The 18,997-nt window shown below is 32.3% G+C and overlaps 2 protein-coding genes across 5 annotated transcripts in view; one reads left to right on the forward strand and one right to left on the reverse strand.

The window, feature by feature from the left end:
* The window catches only part of car (vacuolar protein sorting-associated protein 33A), a 75,383-nt gene extending 70,259 nt beyond the window's left edge, over window positions 1-5,124 (forward strand). For all 4 annotated transcript variants that reach the window (XM_085812536.1, XM_085812535.1, XM_085812538.1 and 1 more), the window contains exon 16: window positions 4,840-5,124. In XM_085812536.1, coding sequence (XP_085668662.1) covers window positions 4,840-4,922 — 83 coding nt within the window. In that variant the 3' untranslated portion in view covers window positions 4,923-5,124. The remainder of the gene's footprint in view (window positions 1-4,839) is intronic.
* Window positions 5,125-6,880: 1,756 nt separating this feature from the next.
* LOC118185614 (uncharacterized) overlaps window positions 6,881-18,997 on the reverse strand; it is a 45,413-nt gene continuing 33,296 nt past the window's right edge. The window contains exons 5-8 of the mRNA XM_085812539.1: window positions 11,373-11,549; window positions 7,911-8,015; window positions 7,645-7,812; window positions 6,881-7,175 (exon numbers count right to left, since the gene is read on the reverse strand). Coding sequence (XP_085668665.1) covers window positions 7,091-7,175; window positions 7,645-7,812; window positions 7,911-8,015; window positions 11,373-11,549 — 535 coding nt within the window. The 3' untranslated portion in view covers window positions 6,881-7,090. The remainder of the gene's footprint in view (window positions 7,176-7,644; window positions 7,813-7,910; window positions 8,016-11,372; window positions 11,550-18,997) is intronic.

The following is an 18,997-nucleotide window of genomic DNA, read 5'->3' on the forward strand; positions in this document are numbered from 1 at the left end:
TGAAAAAAATACTAACCCATAAAATCATCCATGTTTAAAATTATCTACATGTCTGTCTGTGAGAAAATAAAAAGTTTACATTCATTTTCTTTTATGTTCAAGCCCACTTTTCTCTGTGTTAATAAACAAAGAAATGCAAAACATGTGTGATACTTAGTCTAAGAGAACAGGGGCAAAATATGCAAATCTTAAGACACTATATGGCATTCAATGTGTATAATGTATGTGGCCATTAAATCAAAAAATGTAAGCTGTTTTTTTATACCATTCAAATTTTTTGACAGAGTCACAGAGAGTTCTATTTAAACATCTATTCGATAATCAAAAATTTTAAATTTTCACTATTCAGGAAAAGAGAAAGTAGTGAATCTTGTGAGTTTCTCATTATACAGTTGATTCACCTTTTAGAGAAAGAAAACTTTTTTATCTTTTTGTGTATGTGTTTATAAATGCTATCCAAGAACTGTCTTCCAAATTGAGGTTTTTCGTACTTTAGGTCATTTGACATAAAATATTTAGGAAGTTAATAAATCTTTCGTTTTAACCATACATACCTTAAGTAAAAGTTAAAAGTAAATATATCAGGATTTTTTGTTAATACTTTTTGACAGAAAATAAAATACTGTTCTTATTTCCTTATACAGCAAACCAACTTGTGATCTCTTGAAGTTTGTTACAGTTGGGTTTGACTGTATCATTTAAAATATTTTTCTAACTAGTATCGAGGAAAATGTATCTCGAGCTCTGCAAGTAGAAATTTAAAAGTCCGTATCTTTGTAAGATGAACAAAGTCTGTAGATAAATTATGTACACTTAGTCATAAATTAGTCATAAATAAGTTTATATTTATGACTAATGGCTTGAAAATAAAGGTCAAGTAAGAACTATTGTGGACCTTGTGTATAATGACACAATTAATGCTATATTATTTATTTAGCTGGTTGAAAACACTTTTATACAACTAAAATATCAAGTGTCATTTTTTAAAAACATTTGCTGTCTTTCTTTTGCGTATTCCAACTGCATGATGGTTATTAAGCGTGAATGTGATGTTTACATTCTGTACCCAAAGCTGGGCAAATTGCTAGTGACGTCTTGTTTGGAGTTAAATCATGTCTCATAGCAGACTATCTTTAAAGAAATGGGCACTGGTCAAGACAAAAACAAGGTTGCCTATATTAATATCTGGAAATTCGATAAGCATTTAAAATTTATTTCAATTTACTTTACTTAAGGAAGTAAACCACTTTCCTTTCCTCGATACCCTCCTTATTGGGGATATTGCAATAGGAATCGTACTGGTGAGGCAGTTGGATAATTACATAATTCTAGCCCCCTTTTGATCTAGTACGTAATAATAAGGACCCTCGTATTTATTTACATTATAATGATTCAAAAACAACAAAAGCAGAAACGTGACGAGCTCAGGCGAAAACCCGAACTGACTGGCCGCCACCAAAATATGGTGTTAAGAAAGACAGACTACAATTTTCTTAAGAAAACAGTCCTCCTCGAGAAAAAGAGCCTTTTTCCATGACCAATTTCATATTACCTATTGACTTTCACAGAGTTATATACCATAACCTTTATATATACTATTTTTAGATTTGGTAAAAAGGCTTACAGTTTTATTATGAGTATTAATAATAAACAACTCTTTCACTACAAAAGATGGAATTATCACTGCAAATTCCTTTGTGCAGTATTTTTCCAGTATACATCACAAGGAAAGTTATATCTTTCTATGAAAATAATCCAGAAACTTAAGACCAAAATGGAAGAGGAAACCCTGTTGTGTGGAGATAGGGAAATGTTTAATGCCCCTCTAAACTTAAACGAACTGAAGATAGGTCTGAATTACCAAAAACTGTGATGGTATTTTCGCTGAATTTCTTATGCACTTAAGTCCTAGAACCTATAAAACTATTTTTATTCTTTTTAATGGACCCCCAGAACTTTTTCTTCTCACTGGTATACAGCTGTGATTATTCTGATCCATAAAAAGGATAAAGACCTTAGTCTCGTATGAAATTATAGACCAATTTCTTTAACTGGCACTTTGTATAAGACCATAGAAAGAATCATTGTAATAAGATCAAACTGGTATCTAGAAACAAATAAAATCCCCAAGGAAGAATAAGATGGCTTTAGAAAGTTCAGATCCACTAACCAGCATATGGCTTTATTAAGCCAGTCTATTAAGAACGTTATGGACAAAAGACAAATTTTATCGGCTGTCTTTGTTGACTTTAAGTCAGCTTAAGATCTCCTGTAGAAGTAATATTATGGCTTTCTGAATTATTGGCTTTGCAGAGTTAGGTACGGCTGCCATTCAAAATACAGAGCTTTCAAAACAGGTGTTCCACGAGGAGCTAGCTGCTTTCTTTTTAATATTTACATTAAAAATCTGATAAGTGAACTGAAGTTAACGGCGTTAGATGTCTTCTTTATATCGACGACGTGGTCATCTGGACAGTGTCCTCCAGAAACATTCTGCTCATAGTGTCAACTTCATTCTGAATAAAACACAACTAATCATAGACCTATTTTGACATACTGTTGTGAACTGTTAATCACTTCCATTCTGAAATTCGAGGATTAGTAATGAGGAATGCCAAGTTTATAGATATATTGATGTTAATTTTCTCATCTTTGTTTTGCATTTTACTTGATGCTCAGTTGTCTTGTAACATACCATTAGAAATTTTTTAAAAAATTCTGTAATCAGAAAGTGCCATTGCATTAGTACCCAATTTCTGTTCGAGTTATTCTGATTTTACTGCAATGCTTTAGTAGTAATTAGCTTTTAATTTTTTTTATCTTATAATCTTCACTGTTGTTTCATTCATCAAAATAAAATAAAACTATTTATTTACCAAACTGCCAAAAATTCAATTTCTACATGTTCTGTTTTTCAGTACATGTACCATATTTATTAGCGTTTTTTAGAGTAATTTGGAAGTTTTCGATTTATGTGCATAATTTTCAATTTACTCCCTGAATTCAGAAATTTTCTAGAAGAACTCTGATTCCCCCGGTTCTCTAATGAATTGAATAAATGAACACATCAAATCAAAAGTGGAGAACAAATCCAACTTTAAAGTTGTATATATACATTTTGGAACATATAATAAAAAGCTAAAAAATGTTTTTAAACTAATTAATACTAAAGTACTGCATTAAAATCTGAATGACTCAAACAGAAGTTTGTGTACTAATGCAATGGCACTTTCCAATACAGAATGTAAACATCACATTCACGTTTAACAATCATCATGCAGTTAGAATCGACTATAGAAAGACAATAAACGTTAAACGAAAATATAATACAAACTTTGAGCAGTAAAGTTAACAAAAAGTAAACAACAAATCAAGTCATGTAATTAATCAAAAACTTCACTGTATACGATGTTTTGAGTAGCAACTCTGTTAAACATTATTTAAATGAAATGTAAGCTTGGGATAGGCAAATTTGCCGTATTAATTAAAGCATAGTAATAAACTGTGTGCTAAACAACGAACATTCACTTTTCCAACAAACAAGGAAAAATTCACCCATGCCTTCACATTACAGAAAAGAGAATCCCCTTTTCTATTATAAGATGATAAGTTTCTGGAATGTCTGACATTGATAGTCTTCACAATTTCAAGGTTGTTGGTATAATCCTTTAATATCTTAAACCTTCTCGTTCATTCTTTATTACGACAGAAATGAGATGTACATAGATTATCAGTCTTAGAAATTAAATTTCTAGAGTAGTTAATAAAATATTTCCTTAAAAATAGACACCCTTTCTGTTCTAAAAAGCAATAGTTGCAATAATCAAATATCAATCCGCTGTCATTCTCCCTTTCAATAATTGGTTACTGCAGGGTATTACAGTAGAGACAGCTTAATGTTACTGTTCGGATATCATTATCAAATTGCTGAAGTCCCATCCATTTATATGCAAAATATATCGCTTAATATGTTCAACAGTTCGGTTAATATAATCAAAGCAGCACATTTATTTTTTTTAAACTGAATTAAAGTCGCTGAAAATAAATTCAACAGGGGTTATAAAAAATTGCCAAGTGACAGAGAAATGTCGCCGAGTAAGGAATTAAAGTTGGTCAACGTTTTAAACAAAAAAAGCTCGAGGCCACTTTACATGATTTATAATTGCCCCAACCTCCAGAGGCTCTCTGCGAGGGCACCACTCATCTCGGTCAACCCAGGGGGACTTCACAAAGTCAGACACCATCGGTCCTCAAGTGTTTCCATCCCCCTCGGACAACCTATATAGTCCCCACACCCAAGAGGCAGACAAGATAGTACCAGTACAACCCCTGCCAAGCCTGAATAAACAATGGCTCTAGTCCTGTGAAAGCTGTTTACCTCAAAGGTGGAGGCTGTCTAGACATTGGTCTAGCCAGGTTGCTGAACAGAACTCCGGGTCTCCTGTTATAAAATGGTCAGTTCCGGAAATTCCAACCCAGTTGAACCCCAGGGATGTTATCTGACATAATCAGCCCAGGTGAACCTGGTTACCAGCGGTGGCCGTGAGGAGGCTCATTTCGGACAGGGACAGGAGAGACTATGTGGTGCATGTCACTGCCCTGGCAGCTGCACCCACTTTCACTTGATGGAAAAATAAGATACAGAAAAAATTAGCATGATGTAAACTTGTTAGCTATATTAAATTGTGCAATGTAATGAAATCTTAATCTTTTGATTGCAACAATGTATCTGTAAACTTCAAATTTTTAAAATAAAGAGCGTTATTTATATCTTACATGATATGCTAAATATTAAGTAATAAGTTTTATAGTATTAATTACATAAAATATTTCTTTCAGCTCCTGTGGAATATGTTGTAGGAACTACTAAACTAGTAAATGGAAGGACATTTTTAGAAAATTTACAAGAGAAACTGTGCTGACAAAGATTTTAGAATCACCTGTTATATATTTATATATCTGAAAAGTATGTGTCAGCTGATTTCAATGGAATTTATAAAGCTGTATAATAATCACATTCCATTTGAAAGCCAATGTGAGATCCATGTATTCTGCATATTAATGTGCTTAAGTTAAAATGTTCTTGTTGTATATACACAGTTTATTAAAATATGGTATAATTTATTTTTATCATGTCTGAATTTTTCCCTACTGATATATTTTCATTTCAATAATTTTTTTTTTTTTTTTACAGTTTAGGTGTTATCAAAGTATTATTAACAAATATTTCAATCTGATTCATTAATCTTTTAATTGTTAGCACTTCACATTAAATATTTGATGATTGTTTTTGTCACATACAAAAGAACCTGGTGCATCAAGCTGATCACAATTATAAAGTCTTACTAAATATCACTATAGGGACTTTTAAGACATATTTGTAATTTCTTTAGAATTGATTTTTTTAATTAAAAATGCAACAACATGAATATTTTTCATCATTTAAAACACTTTTGTAATTGGAAATATATGTCAGTAATCAAAGTTATGAAAATAAAAACCACATAAGGTAAACTAATATATCCTACTAATAAAAAAACCACTTCCTTGTTGTGAAACATTTTAACTAACATTAAATTTTGCATTGCCAACCTTAAAAAGAAAAGAACTAAACTTCATTTAACTTAGCTGAAAAAAAAATATTTCAGAAAATATAGATTTTTATACAGGGTGTCCCATAAATGTTGTGACAAATTTCTGCGGAGGACACATCATAAAGATTAAGAATTGCATAGGAACCCATGTCTGGAAATGTCAGGGGTAAGTGGTAGCAGAGGTAAAAGGTGGGACAGGAAACAAGAGAGTGATTAATTTGAAACATTCATTGGAAATGTATACAAATGGCGTACAGCAGCTGCATAGGGAGTCTTGCCACAAGATCCATTTCAGACACAATAGGATTGTGATATATGACACTTTGATGCCAGCTCACAAAAAGAAATCAAGGCTCCATAAATCCGGTGAGCATGGGAACAGGGAACCGGTCTACCACACCAAGTCCATTGATGCTGGAATGATCTCTTCAAATGGCTACGAACATCCAGTCCAAAATGAGCAGTGAACAATACATAAGCTGGGAAATTAACATCATGGGCATTTTCTTACGGAAATCACTGTGTGAGACGCACACATTTAGGGTGTTCATTGGGGAGCAGTAACCGAACCCTTTGGAGACAAAAGGCATGGAAGGACTCTGCATTCAAAACACACTGGACACAGGTCCGAGACATTTTTGAGATGCAATGGCATGTATGCTGGTCCTTGCTCCACCGTATCCAACACACTTTCTTCCCTAACGACCGAACGAGTCAATTGTTGCCTGCCCTCACTTATCCTGCCACTTCTTAATGATCCATAGTCTCACAAATTTTGATGTAGACGTGCAAAAACAAACTGTGATGTGGTTGATGTCTGTCGGGGAAGCATTCTCGATAAATGCGGGCAGCGGCACGTCCATTACCCTCAGCTATTCCATACACGAAGTGAATGTCTGCAAGCTCTCCATTCCTATAGTGTTCCATGCTCTTCATATGGTGCATACCATTCGAATAAGGCAATCCTCACTTTCCACTAGCATTGTCCTACACAAGCACCCCCTGGTGGCGTAAAATGACATTTCTGGGCATGGGTTCCTATGCAATTCTTAATCCTTATGATGAGCCCTACCTCTTCCACAGTTTGTTGCAACATTTATGGGACACTATGTATATGCAAATAAAGGTTAATTTCAGATAAATACATAATTCAGCATACACACATTAGAAAGCAAACAAGGGGTTATATAATTTTAAAGTAGTTATAATCTCCATTTGTATAGCTTTTTAAAATAGAATTTCTGACAAAAAATCATACTTAAATGATTACAAAAATATAAAATAACTTTTCGTCAAGTTAAAATAGCTTTATTATACTGCAGTCACCTACAAGTAAAATAATGAAACAAAACACATATTCCTCAAACCCTCACATCTGGAACATACTATTCATGCATACAACACATAAAACTATCATATATATGTATCAATATGGTTGAATATATAGCTTTCAGTATGAAAATGGAATTTAGAAGCATGTCAGTGAATTTATATAGTTAAGTGTCCATCACATCTTCAAAATTACAGGCAGAACTTGACACTTGATTCGCTTTAGGTGAGGAGAATGATACATTTTGATGGCTGAAAATATATATAAAATTCAGTAAGTATATGCAAAAGTTTTTCAATATTGATGCATTTAACCAAAATATAACATTATCTTGAAAAATTTAATATATTTAAAAACATACACAGTGGTCCCTCAGTAATATGTTATTAATCCATTCCAAATTCCAATATTATGGGAGAAACCTGTTAAAGGCTACTCCATCTTACTTCCTACCTCCATGGTTTTATGCAATTCTTACCATGTTACAATATTTTTTTAATGGCTTTCAGCTTTCACATCTTAAGCTCAGTGAAAAATTAGTTGCCGATGGTCGGGAAATTTTTGGGAGTGGTGCATGCATAATCAAAAAGTACCCAAAACCCATTTAGTAAAAAAAAGTAAATATATTAATAACATAAAATTTTGAAATAAATCATTTGTTATATTTAATATTAGGATACTGCATACTGTAAAACTATCAAAATTTTAATTATTACTGACCATGTGGCACTTGATTTTTGAGAGAAAATGTTATTATTATCAAATTCTTCTATTGAAATTTCTTCATCTTCTTCCCTTTTTTCTGATGTCTGTGAATCACTGGAATTATTATTTAGTCCTGGAATCTTTTGTGGTTGCCAAAGCACAACAGCCATGGAAGGACGCTCTCTAGAATATAAAATATATAAAATTAAATCAACATCAAAATATATAACAAATCTATAACTCACTCAGATCTAGATACAGGGCAAAAATAATATATTTACACTTTATCTAAAAATGTTCGAGCGAACAATTTTTCCGGTTCAACAAGTTTCTTCAGCTCCGGAGCTAAAACTAAAGATTTAGATCCATTTTCTGTACTTTTTAACCTAAATAAAAAATTTCATATAAGAAAATTAATTGCATAAAATACAAAAGCTAACATTAAAAAAAAAAAAAAAGCCATACTATGTATCTGTAGCCATTTGGCAACATTATGCAGGAAGGATGCAGTGAACAATTCAACTCGGCATTGTAGTTCAGAAAGTACATGTGCTTTATATATATTTCATACTCTAGGTTTTTTTTCTTTGTTCATGCAGTTTTAATAATGAGTCTGTGTGATAGGATTGGAAGTAATTTATTTCTTTTTTAAAACTTTATAAGGTAAAAATAATGAAAGCAAATAGGTCTGTTTACTTTGTTGATACGGATGGTAAAAAGAAAGTATTGACAGATGAAATATGAAATGCTCTTTCAAGTGGAAGTGATGAGGATCCTATATTTAATCCTAAGGTACAGTGCTTTGACAGGAAAAAAAAGTGTCATGTGAAAGTAAATCGTCTTCACATTATCAAGTGAATTATTATTCATTATTATTGTCACTTACAACCAGCACATGGAAAATCTGGACTTGCTTGATAGTTTGATTGAAATGTATAAAATAATCATGGAAAGCAAAAAGTGATATTTTCGGTTGTTCCACCATCTATTAGACCTGAAAATTATCAGTTCTTGGTTGTTATATAAGAGAGTGCACACAAAAAAAAGTTCAATACTGAAAAGCCAATTTTAGACTGCAGATAGAACTGATCACTGGTCAGAGCACTGTAGAAATAAACAAGAACATAAAATGTTGAATTTCAAAGGATTTACTAGAGTACAGTGTCAGGTTCTCTATGCTTTTACAAAGAGACAAACTGTTTTAGAGACTATTATTTAAAGTAATTTTTCTCTGTTGAATGCATGGTGTAGCCATTTGGCACAGTTTAATTTTTTTACTTAGTATGTTCAACTGCATGCTGTTGCCATTTGGCAACAAATTGATATTCAATTAAAAAACAGTGAAAATTTAGAGTCCAATTTTTTAAAATATTTTTCATGCTTTCTCATTATATTCAAGTACATATATATTTTTTAAGGAAAAATAAAAAATCATGCAGTGTAGGGTTAAACATTACTAATTATAAGGAAATTCTGCTTAATCCAGCAAAACAGTACATGGAATAATGTATGCTTCATTTACATCAGCAACTTTTAAACATTAGTTAGTATTAAATGAATAATTACAGTAAATGTAATAAGTCTTTAAACCAAGAAAGTGGAAGCAACTAAAACTGAATAACAATACGAAACAACCTAACACGAGTTGTTAAATACAGGCATGACTAAGCATAAAACAGAATTTTCTTGTATTACTAATTTTAAATTAAGAGTTCAATTCCATCTCCAGTAAGAACTACCTGGATAGCAATATTATTGTTCAGTCTTTTTACTTAAAACATTTTCTAGCAGTTATGAATGGATAAATAATGTGAACACAAAATAATGTGAACACCTATGAAGTAAGAGAAAATCTTTATTAATAAGGTTTGTACCATCTTTTGACTGAAGAACACATTACAAGTGACTTAAAATACAACATTTAAAGTAAAACAAAGCCATTTCTTCTGCTAAACAATCTTTAATTTCAGAAGTGTTACTGGAGACTGAACATGAAAGTTAAACTTCAAATATGCTTACAGAATTTCAATATGTACAACTCAGGGGCACTGAGTGTGTCATATGAGTTGTTTTCTTACTTCATCATTGTGCTCTTCAAACTAGGCTTGATTAGGATTATTCAATTATGGCAAAGCACACGAGGGCTATCTGCCTAAAGAGATGGATGTCTTCGTGGACGAATTTCTAAGGGAAACTGGCTCATATACACGTTACACATGGGGGAAAACCACGAAAACGCCCATGCAGCCAGCCCGTTCATGGGATTCGAACCTCAGAGCGAATTATCAGTGTTCAGCGTCTTTACCGCTTGGCCGATGGTGGGCCAAACTAGGCTTGAACACGTATATAGTTTTGTCTTAAAAAAGCAGTTGTTCTTCATGGAATAAAGTGTAGATAACAAGTTTGAACATAATTGTTCAGGAATGATTGGCCGTACTCTTCCCATACAGAATAAGGACTGGGTCAAGATCATGCCAAAACATTTTCCCTCACACCAGCATGCAGCTTTTTCTATACTTCGCAGCTGGCAAGAGGCAGGTGTTATAAACACTTCTCAGTTCATCAGACCATACACCTAGTAATACGATATAGGGTAGCATGATGTAAGATAAAGAGAAGCTAGTATAATATAGGGTGAATGCAGGTTAGCAGATGACTTGATGCCACTGCTGTAGAGTCCTTAATGAACTCTGAACCACTAATGTCATCTGAAAGCATTACGTGACATCGCCATTTATTTACAAATTGCCACTTTGCCATATATGTTCACAATATGGAGTTTCTGTTCAACAGTTTTGCTTGAAATTGAATCCTGAAGATCAGTGTTCATTTTAGGTATGCATGTTACGTCTATAACAACTGTTGAAAGACTGATTCTCCCTTCAATGTGGCAGAGCTGTATTGCAGGTATGAAATGCCATATATTTTTTCACAAGAACTTTTATTACTCTGTATACCCTCTATATATTCAAAAAAAGATGAGAAAACAAATCAGTAAAATTTGACATGCATTCACTTTAATCAAGCCAATACACCAAAATACTGTTTCTTATAGTATAAAGTCCAAGATTCAACTTTAGTTTTAATCTTTAAGATGACATGACAAAGCTGCAACTTCACTTATTGACTTCGTACTAATCCACGCCACACAGGACCAAAGCCAATGTGAGCACACTGGGTATCAGAATTTAGGAGTAGTAAAAATTTTAGAATTGAATTAGTTTTAAAAATTTAACACAACAAATCTGTCATCAAGAGCACAATTTAGAGGAGCACTGAGCAACAAAGTTTTAAAATTTCAGGAGGTACAAGACAGCAGAACTTGCAAATCACAGAGATTGTACTGGGTGACATTGCATAGCACCAGTCTTACCCCAACCCACAATTACTTAAATGCCAAAAATTTTGACCATGGCCAACATCAATATAATGCCAATCCATGTACTGTTATTGACCATGATGCAAATCCCTAACCACAAAGTGTTTAAAAGTGACATGTAAGAATAACAGTTAGTTAGGAAAAAAAATACATTTATGATGCATCTGCTTCCTTTTACTATGTATTATACTCCCCACTTCTAATAATTTGATTTATTTATTTGGACCGATGGTCCGGATTTAGATAATTCTGGATACTGGAGGTCCAGATTTTGGACTTTGTACTGTATTAAACATGATACACTTTTACATATCTATAGTAAATTCTATAAATTACACAGAAATACGAAATTTAAATACAATACATGGCATCTAATTCTTGAAGATTAGTAACAGATTTCTCAACTGGATGGACATCTGTTGAATCACTATGTCCAAACTGTGAATTCTCAGATGGTAAGCAATATTGATTGCTAATATGCAATTCTCTCAAACGAGCTGCCATGCGTTCTTCTGTGATACACATTTTCTGTGGCGCAGCACTGGAAAAAAAAATATCTCATGTATAGCACACTCATTATTACAAATTATACAATTAAGGCACGTTTGAACTGTTCACTTAAGAACAAAACTTCACAGATCTCTATCCATCTCTGTTACACTTAGATTGCATGACATATGTTGTAAAAGAAAGAAAACATATTTCCTTATAAAAACATATATAAAGAAATATAGACACTTGTCTTCAGCCTTGATGACAGAAAAAAATGGCATAATTCAAGCTTAAAAAGTGAGATTTGTTGCCAAATTTTGTAAAACTTTCACAAAAATTAAACAGACAATGATAAATGGATGCTTCATACAATATCTATCCAACACAAGTTATATGTACATATATCTATAGTAAAGAAATTTAACATAAATTTGCATTTGCTATTTTATTTAATACAATTCTGTCAGCAATTTATTAAAAATAATAATTCAGTAAAATATTTTACTTATTACAATTTATAAAAAGAAGAACCTGTACAGATACACAAGATAATTCATTTTTTAGTCTTTGTGTTGGTCAGAATTCAGTAATTGTTGCTAATACCTCAAAAACGAATTACAGCTTCTTTAATAAATTTTATTAATGAAATGAAGTATTTTATTAATGAAAAAAATATTGTTAACTGTTTATTTCCACACATGCTCAGATTGGTTTCATGCCAACATAAGTTAATTGTAACAAAGACAGACAGATAATGTGAATTATAAGACAGAGTAAAAACGCAATTAAAATACAGGATAATGTACTATATCATATTAACTAAAATATATATGTGGTTTCGTAGGTAGATTTATAGGGGAAAAAACAAGGGGTTCCGTATATTTTAATGATAAAAATAACATACAAAAACTTACCGATATGCTTAACATTACGAATTTGCCTTCATAAAATTCATAATATATTCTCCAACTTGGAAAATATTTAAAAATGAATTGTTATAAAATTTACTTTTGTATAATATTACATTTGTGTTGCCTTTGCAGGTTGGTTAATAAATCAATTAAAATACTTGAATGTTGACTTAGATTTGCTATGCCAAAATTATTTTCACATAAGTAATTTAAGTGTTCAAAATTTAAAAATATGTTAGTAATATTATAGTTAGTATATAACTTACTTTAGAATCATAATCCAATAACTGTACAAAAATTTATTAAACTACAATTATTTTTCATTTTTTAACGAATGCAAATAATATTGCGAGTTGGCTGGATACCAATGGTGGCTGCCAGTGTTTTCTAAAATATGAATTCTGTGAAAAAAATTTCCATTTTTAAAAAATTTACACTGATAATACTTTCCACAATAATCTGTATAGTTATGCTCATTATTTAATCTCTTAACATCAAAAACCTTTCCATAATCTGATATTTCATATTCAGTTATGTACAAACATGTACCGTATTTGACGGCATATAAAATGCACTTTTTTTTCATAAATTTGGTCTCAAAAAAAGTTACTCTTATACGTGAGGGACACAGGTTAACTTTCAATACTGAATGCTATTTTTAGCCCGGATAAAGGTCTAGACACACATAACTTTTTCTACATCTACATGTGTGTGGCCTTCTAAATAAGGGTGTGTCTTATATGCCAGTGCGTCTTATATGCCGTCAAATACGGTAGCTCTTTGAAAGAGACGCACGCTGCGTCGCATTTTGATTCTTGCTCAGGCATGGAAGTGTGGGAATTAATCTGGTCAGCACATAAGCGTGGAGTACGGTTTCGACTCAGGGATTCTCTGTGATGGAATGTTGTACAAACAACTGCATTTTTTGTTCAATTGTGGCCTCCTCAGCTAAAAGCCTTTCACGGCATGGCTATGGAGGAGTTGAGGGTTTAGTTACTGTTCCAACTCCTAAGCAGACATGACCGAGGGACTTTTGATTGGCAGATTTCGTTCATGAACTTCGCTGAATTCATTACTGGAGAGGCGTGTTAGTTTCCTCTCGAGTTGTGGGTTTAACGAATGGCATGGTGGCATGGAGCCTGCCAATCCTTCACAGGTACAGCCTCTAAATATGATGTCTGACTTTCAAGTGACTATTTCAGTCTAATTCTATTATACCAGAGATCACCCCAGGCTATTCTTCGGTGTCTTGCAATTGTCCGTGTGTGTTGTCCGCCAGACGTGCCAATTAAGGTGCTCTGTCATGAACCAGAGATCACCCCCTGGGGGAAATCAATGCAGAGAACTCTGCGAAGTACTGGCTAGAATCTGTACTTAGGCAGTCTCAGCCACGGGGCCACATAATCATTGAACTTGGCGGTTCCACCTGCTCAGGGAGAGATACCTTGAGACGAAACTTCACTGGCCTGCCTTAGGTGTGTCGGCATAAGTCACAGAACAGTTGGTTCTGTAGTTCGGTGTGGGATGGCAGCGCGTTTCCTAGGTAATATCCTGCTGTGAACTGTAGCTTGTGTAGTACTGGCAGGCATCAATTTTGACGACCAGTCTGATCTCCAAGCTTATAGTGCCCGGTCACGGTGAAACCTGAGAACTGGTAGCCGTGGCCGTTGAAAGACAAATTCTTAAAGTCTGCCACTCTGGAATGAGGGCCTGGCATGGTAGCATAGTTTCTTTTCAAGTCTCGAGGGACTTTTGATTGGCAGACCCACCCCTTTCTTAATACGGGGGTTCTCAACTGGGGCCAATCCGTGTAATGCTAGAAGCGGGACAAGTATACAAGTTGTTATTATTATTATACCAAGAGATCAAACTTATTGTGTTTTATTTTTTATAGTGAGTACAAAATTTGGTATTTCTGTATTAACATAACCACCTTGGCACAATTTGATGACTTTTTTACAGATGAAAAGGTAGGAGTTACTCATCGAGGGCAAGTTGGTTGTTTTGTGCATTTTTATTTATTTTTTTAAGAAAGATTTCCAGACTATCAATATTTACAGTAAATCAGTAAATATTATCAACATATGAAAAGAAACATACTTTAGGAATTTAAAATACAAATTTTAATTATTAAATAAGAATTATGTGATACATTAAAAAAAATACTTGCATTCTTATTCAAATTTTTCTGTAATTTTTCTCACCTATTCTTCTCTTGGAGTACACAGCAAGCTGTTTTCGCTTTAAAAAAAAAAAAAAAAAAAAAAAAATCAGAGAATTGCCAAGACACAGCTTCGTTCAAACTAGAGATGGATGATCCACTCTGGAACTGCTTCAAAGAACCAATTAACTTTACTGAGCAAGTGATCTCCACTCCAGCGAAAACAGAGCGGTAGTTCTTTAACTGTTTATGAAGAGCTCATGTTGGGAAGCGTGCCAAAAATTTGATTCCTCTTATGTAAACACTGACATCCTTCCTTTTATTATTTACCAGAAACATCTCTAACCTTTTTTTAAGGTGTGAATGGTAGTGTGTGTTATATATGTATATATGTGTGCTTTTGGTTTGCTTGTGTTTCATCTAGTATATAAAAAAACAAAATATTAAATAAACTGATGCATCTCATCGAAGCTGACCACCCCTACTTGCCAACAGATGAGGTTTTTTTTGCCCCCCCCCAATCTGGTAGTGCGAGGATCTGTGCTCTGGCTCTCCTGCTCTAGCAGCAAATTTGGCTCCTGCGGAATCTCGATTACTTGCTGTTTTCATTTTCTCAGAGCTCTTCCTTTGAGTTTCATTTGGATTCTTTTAATATTGTGTCATAGTATAGCTATGTATATTAGGTATTACCTTTTTTATACAATATAATTGTAACATTTATGTAAAATAATAAAATATATTTTTATTTACTTATTTTACTAATGTCTTTGAATTTCTCTTTAATTTTCTTTAGAATTATTATATATTTATAAACAAATTTTTCCATCTAATGTGTTTTTTCAAGGTTGTAGAACAAAACATGAACCCTACCACATAGAAGAACCACGAGTGACAATTCAGTATCATTTTATCAAATTAGATTTAAAAAAAACACAAAATGCCAATATTGTCAGCAGACAATTTCCTTTTCTTTGGGATCTGCCTCCAAACTAAAAATTTATTACTACATCAATTGCTGGCAAATTTTATAAGGTCATATTTTAAAATTAAGGCAAAAAAATATCACAATTTGTTTAAAAAACAGAACTTGGAATATACAACAAAAAAGAATGCATACAAAAATGGTGGCACTGGTCAACTGAGGGACTGTTAATGACCCCCCCCATGGTCGCCAGAAAAACAGTTATGCACATGGTTGCCAGAGTTTGACACATTCTGAAAATTTGGCAACTTCTACTAAGGTGACGCATTAATACAGTAAGTACTCAAAATTTTTCTAAATACAAGCATAGGAATGTATAAAAAGTTAGATTTCATATTTTATACAAAATTAACTTTTTTAATTTAAAAATACAAAACCAAGAATCATAAATAAAGCCTGGGATATATATATAGATAATAATGGATTTAGGTAATAAAGCAGAAAAATAAAAATGGAGCTGATGATGATTTCTTCTTGAATAAACAGCTCATGGCAGTTTTTCTTAAATCATCTTCATTCAGAAATAATTTTAAAATAATGAGCACAATAAAACAATACAGGAACTGCAACAGATACACTCTGTACAGAAATTACAAGCATATATTTTGCATATATCCATAACAGTGCAAATAAATGGTGATAAACAGAAATAGCAGACTACATGTTTGCATGACTTGACAAAATAAAAACATTGCATTACTGTACAGCTGCCAACCTTGAAACATTAAAAAAAAAAAAAAAAAAAAAAAAAAAAAAAAAAACAGGAATCTTTGGGATATTTTCACACTAAGCAGCGGTGCCATTTCAAGGGACTCCAAACTGACTTTAATTCACTTTACAATGAATGATTCAGGTTACTGAATTGTTCATAATGATTCTGATATAAAAAATATATCAATCAGATATTTTAAATTTTACATTTTCTTCAGTTAATTTTTATCGGCCTCTCCCCCTTTTTTTTTTTTTTTGTGTGTGTGTGTGTGTGTGTGTAATTTTCCTATATTTTTATACCAAGAACATCCTTTTGTATTGGGTGGGGGGGGGGGCTTTTATTTATAAAAATAGTTTTAAATGTCAAAAAATAAAATTAATAATTAATGCATGTGCAAAGTAATGAGCACATTAGTTATTATTTTTATTCATTTATTATTGCTTAACTTAATTGATAAACTTAGGAATGTGCTATGTATTGAAGTAAAATAAATTTAAATACAAATATTACCTGATTAAACATTGGTTAAATCTTCTTAAGAAATTCTACAAATGTTTACAGTGGATTAAGACATTTCAGATCAAATAAAATTTAATAACAAATTTCCCTGAAAATCACTGGGAAATGGAATCTGCACAATTTCAGTTTTGTTAATTCAATAAATAGCATTTATTCTTTGAAATATTTTTCTTAGTAAAAGGTAAAAATTAAAAACCAAGATATTCTGTGATTTATTGAGAAATGTGATAAAAAAAGGGAGAAATGGCAGCTAAGATGTTAGATTAAAAATGTTGAAGTTACTTAATTTATCAATATTTTAATATTTTATCAATATTTTAATTATAATTGAACTAAAACTTTTATGAAGAGGTAGCAGGAAAAAAAATATTGTTACCTCTTCATAAAAGTTTTAGTTCAATTACAATTCAACAAAAAGACCTTATATTCACTTTTGGCTTTCTGCAAGTATACATTCATTCACCTACAGTGTATAAAAACAATACAACAGGTTTTCATTTTGAAATCACACTTCAAAAAGATTTATCACAAGCATTTTACAATCTTTAGAACAGAAATGAGGGAATAACAAAATTAAAAAGGAGATTTTTGAGAGAGACAAATGAAATATTATTTTTTTTTTTCTAAGATACTTGATACATAAGTTAACTTTACTATTCTTAAACTAACAAAAATCTTCTCACACCTATTTTTGTCCAGGTAATGTGTACAGTGCTGCTTCTTGTCACTACCAAATGTAATGCTATCATTCAATAGCATGCGAAACAAGTACTTATAGTTTTTATAGAATCAGTGCCACTTGTCACATTTCTCCACGGCTATTTTGATAGCATTAACTGAATGATAACAATAGACCATAAAAAAAAAAAAAAAAAAAAGTATCTTTCAAAATAACATTGAAAGGTAACTAATTTAACCTTTGAGCGGGAGTGAGATTAAGCAATTATTTCTTCCCAAACACGGATGATATCCATCAGTCATAAATCTGTAGTGTGAGCTGTAATCATTTGAACCCAATGTAGTGTGTAACTGGAATGCAAGTTGAGCTCGTTCATAACCATCAAATAGTTAATTTCAGTATAACTAGAAACATATAAATAAGCACATTTACAACACTTTAATTAGGTTTAGGCTTATCTGATTATAACAAAACACTTGAAAACTACTGCCTAAGGGAAGGGATGCCTTTGTGGAGGACTTTCTTAGGAAAACTGCTTGTGTACATACTACACACATGTTGGAAAACCATGAAAATACCCATGTAGGTAGCCCATTCAATGAAATTCAAACCCAGGACTCAACTATCATACTTACTGACTTAACCACTTGGCTGCTGGTGGGACATTTTAATTGAGAAAACTCAGAAGTTAATTTATGAACTGTTTGTAACATTTCTAGAAATTATTTGATCAATACTGTACTCCTAATATTAATACTCATTGGAAGAGAATGTAGAATTTAAAATTAGGCATAAAAGCAACTTTAATTTTAAAACATTAGGGGAAAAAATTAAGAAATAAAGACAGAAAGAAAAAAAGAAAAATCCAAAACTTTCATATTTTATATTTCACCCAAGGGGACGTTTTTTAACATTTTGTGCATTACCTTTACTTATTAAATATCATGTTCATTGCACTTAAACCATAAAATGTAATTCAACAGCAGTACCACAAAATATTTTAAAGAGCATATCTTTAAAATTTCCAATACACAGTGTCATGTACTGGGGATAAAAATGTTTCTTTCATACAATGTTGCCATTGCTCGCTTTGAAATCATTGAGTTTGTTAATCAAAAATTCTTTAATGTTTGACAAAATATGAAATAGATAATAAAACAAATTCCGGCTTCCAGATGCCCATATTCGAATGGGGGACTACGTTATTCAAAATTCGATGTCACTAGGTCTTTTCATGGTGCAAAAAACATACATACATTTATTCGGATTCTTCATCGTTTAATTTCTTTAAATATATTGCAGGGCTCTCATATTTGGTGGCAACAAACTGAAAAGTGGACCGACATTTATGGTGAACCAACGCAAAATGCCAAAACAAAATTAATAGCCCTTATGGGCAAATTGTCCCTTTGAGCTCAAAAAATCTCTTCTTCAAAGAATAGGGACCTGTGTCTGATCCCCTCAAGATCAATAAAGTTATCGAAAACCTACATCAGATTACAGCTGTTTCTTTTGCTTTACTTTAAATGGTTG

This window comes from Stegodyphus dumicola, chromosome 3, assembly GCF_044657685.1.
Source record: "Stegodyphus dumicola isolate Sdum_Otavi_A_Nest chromosome 3, ASM4465768v1".
In the NCBI taxonomy this organism is placed as follows: domain Eukaryota; kingdom Metazoa; phylum Arthropoda; class Arachnida; order Araneae; family Eresidae; genus Stegodyphus; species Stegodyphus dumicola.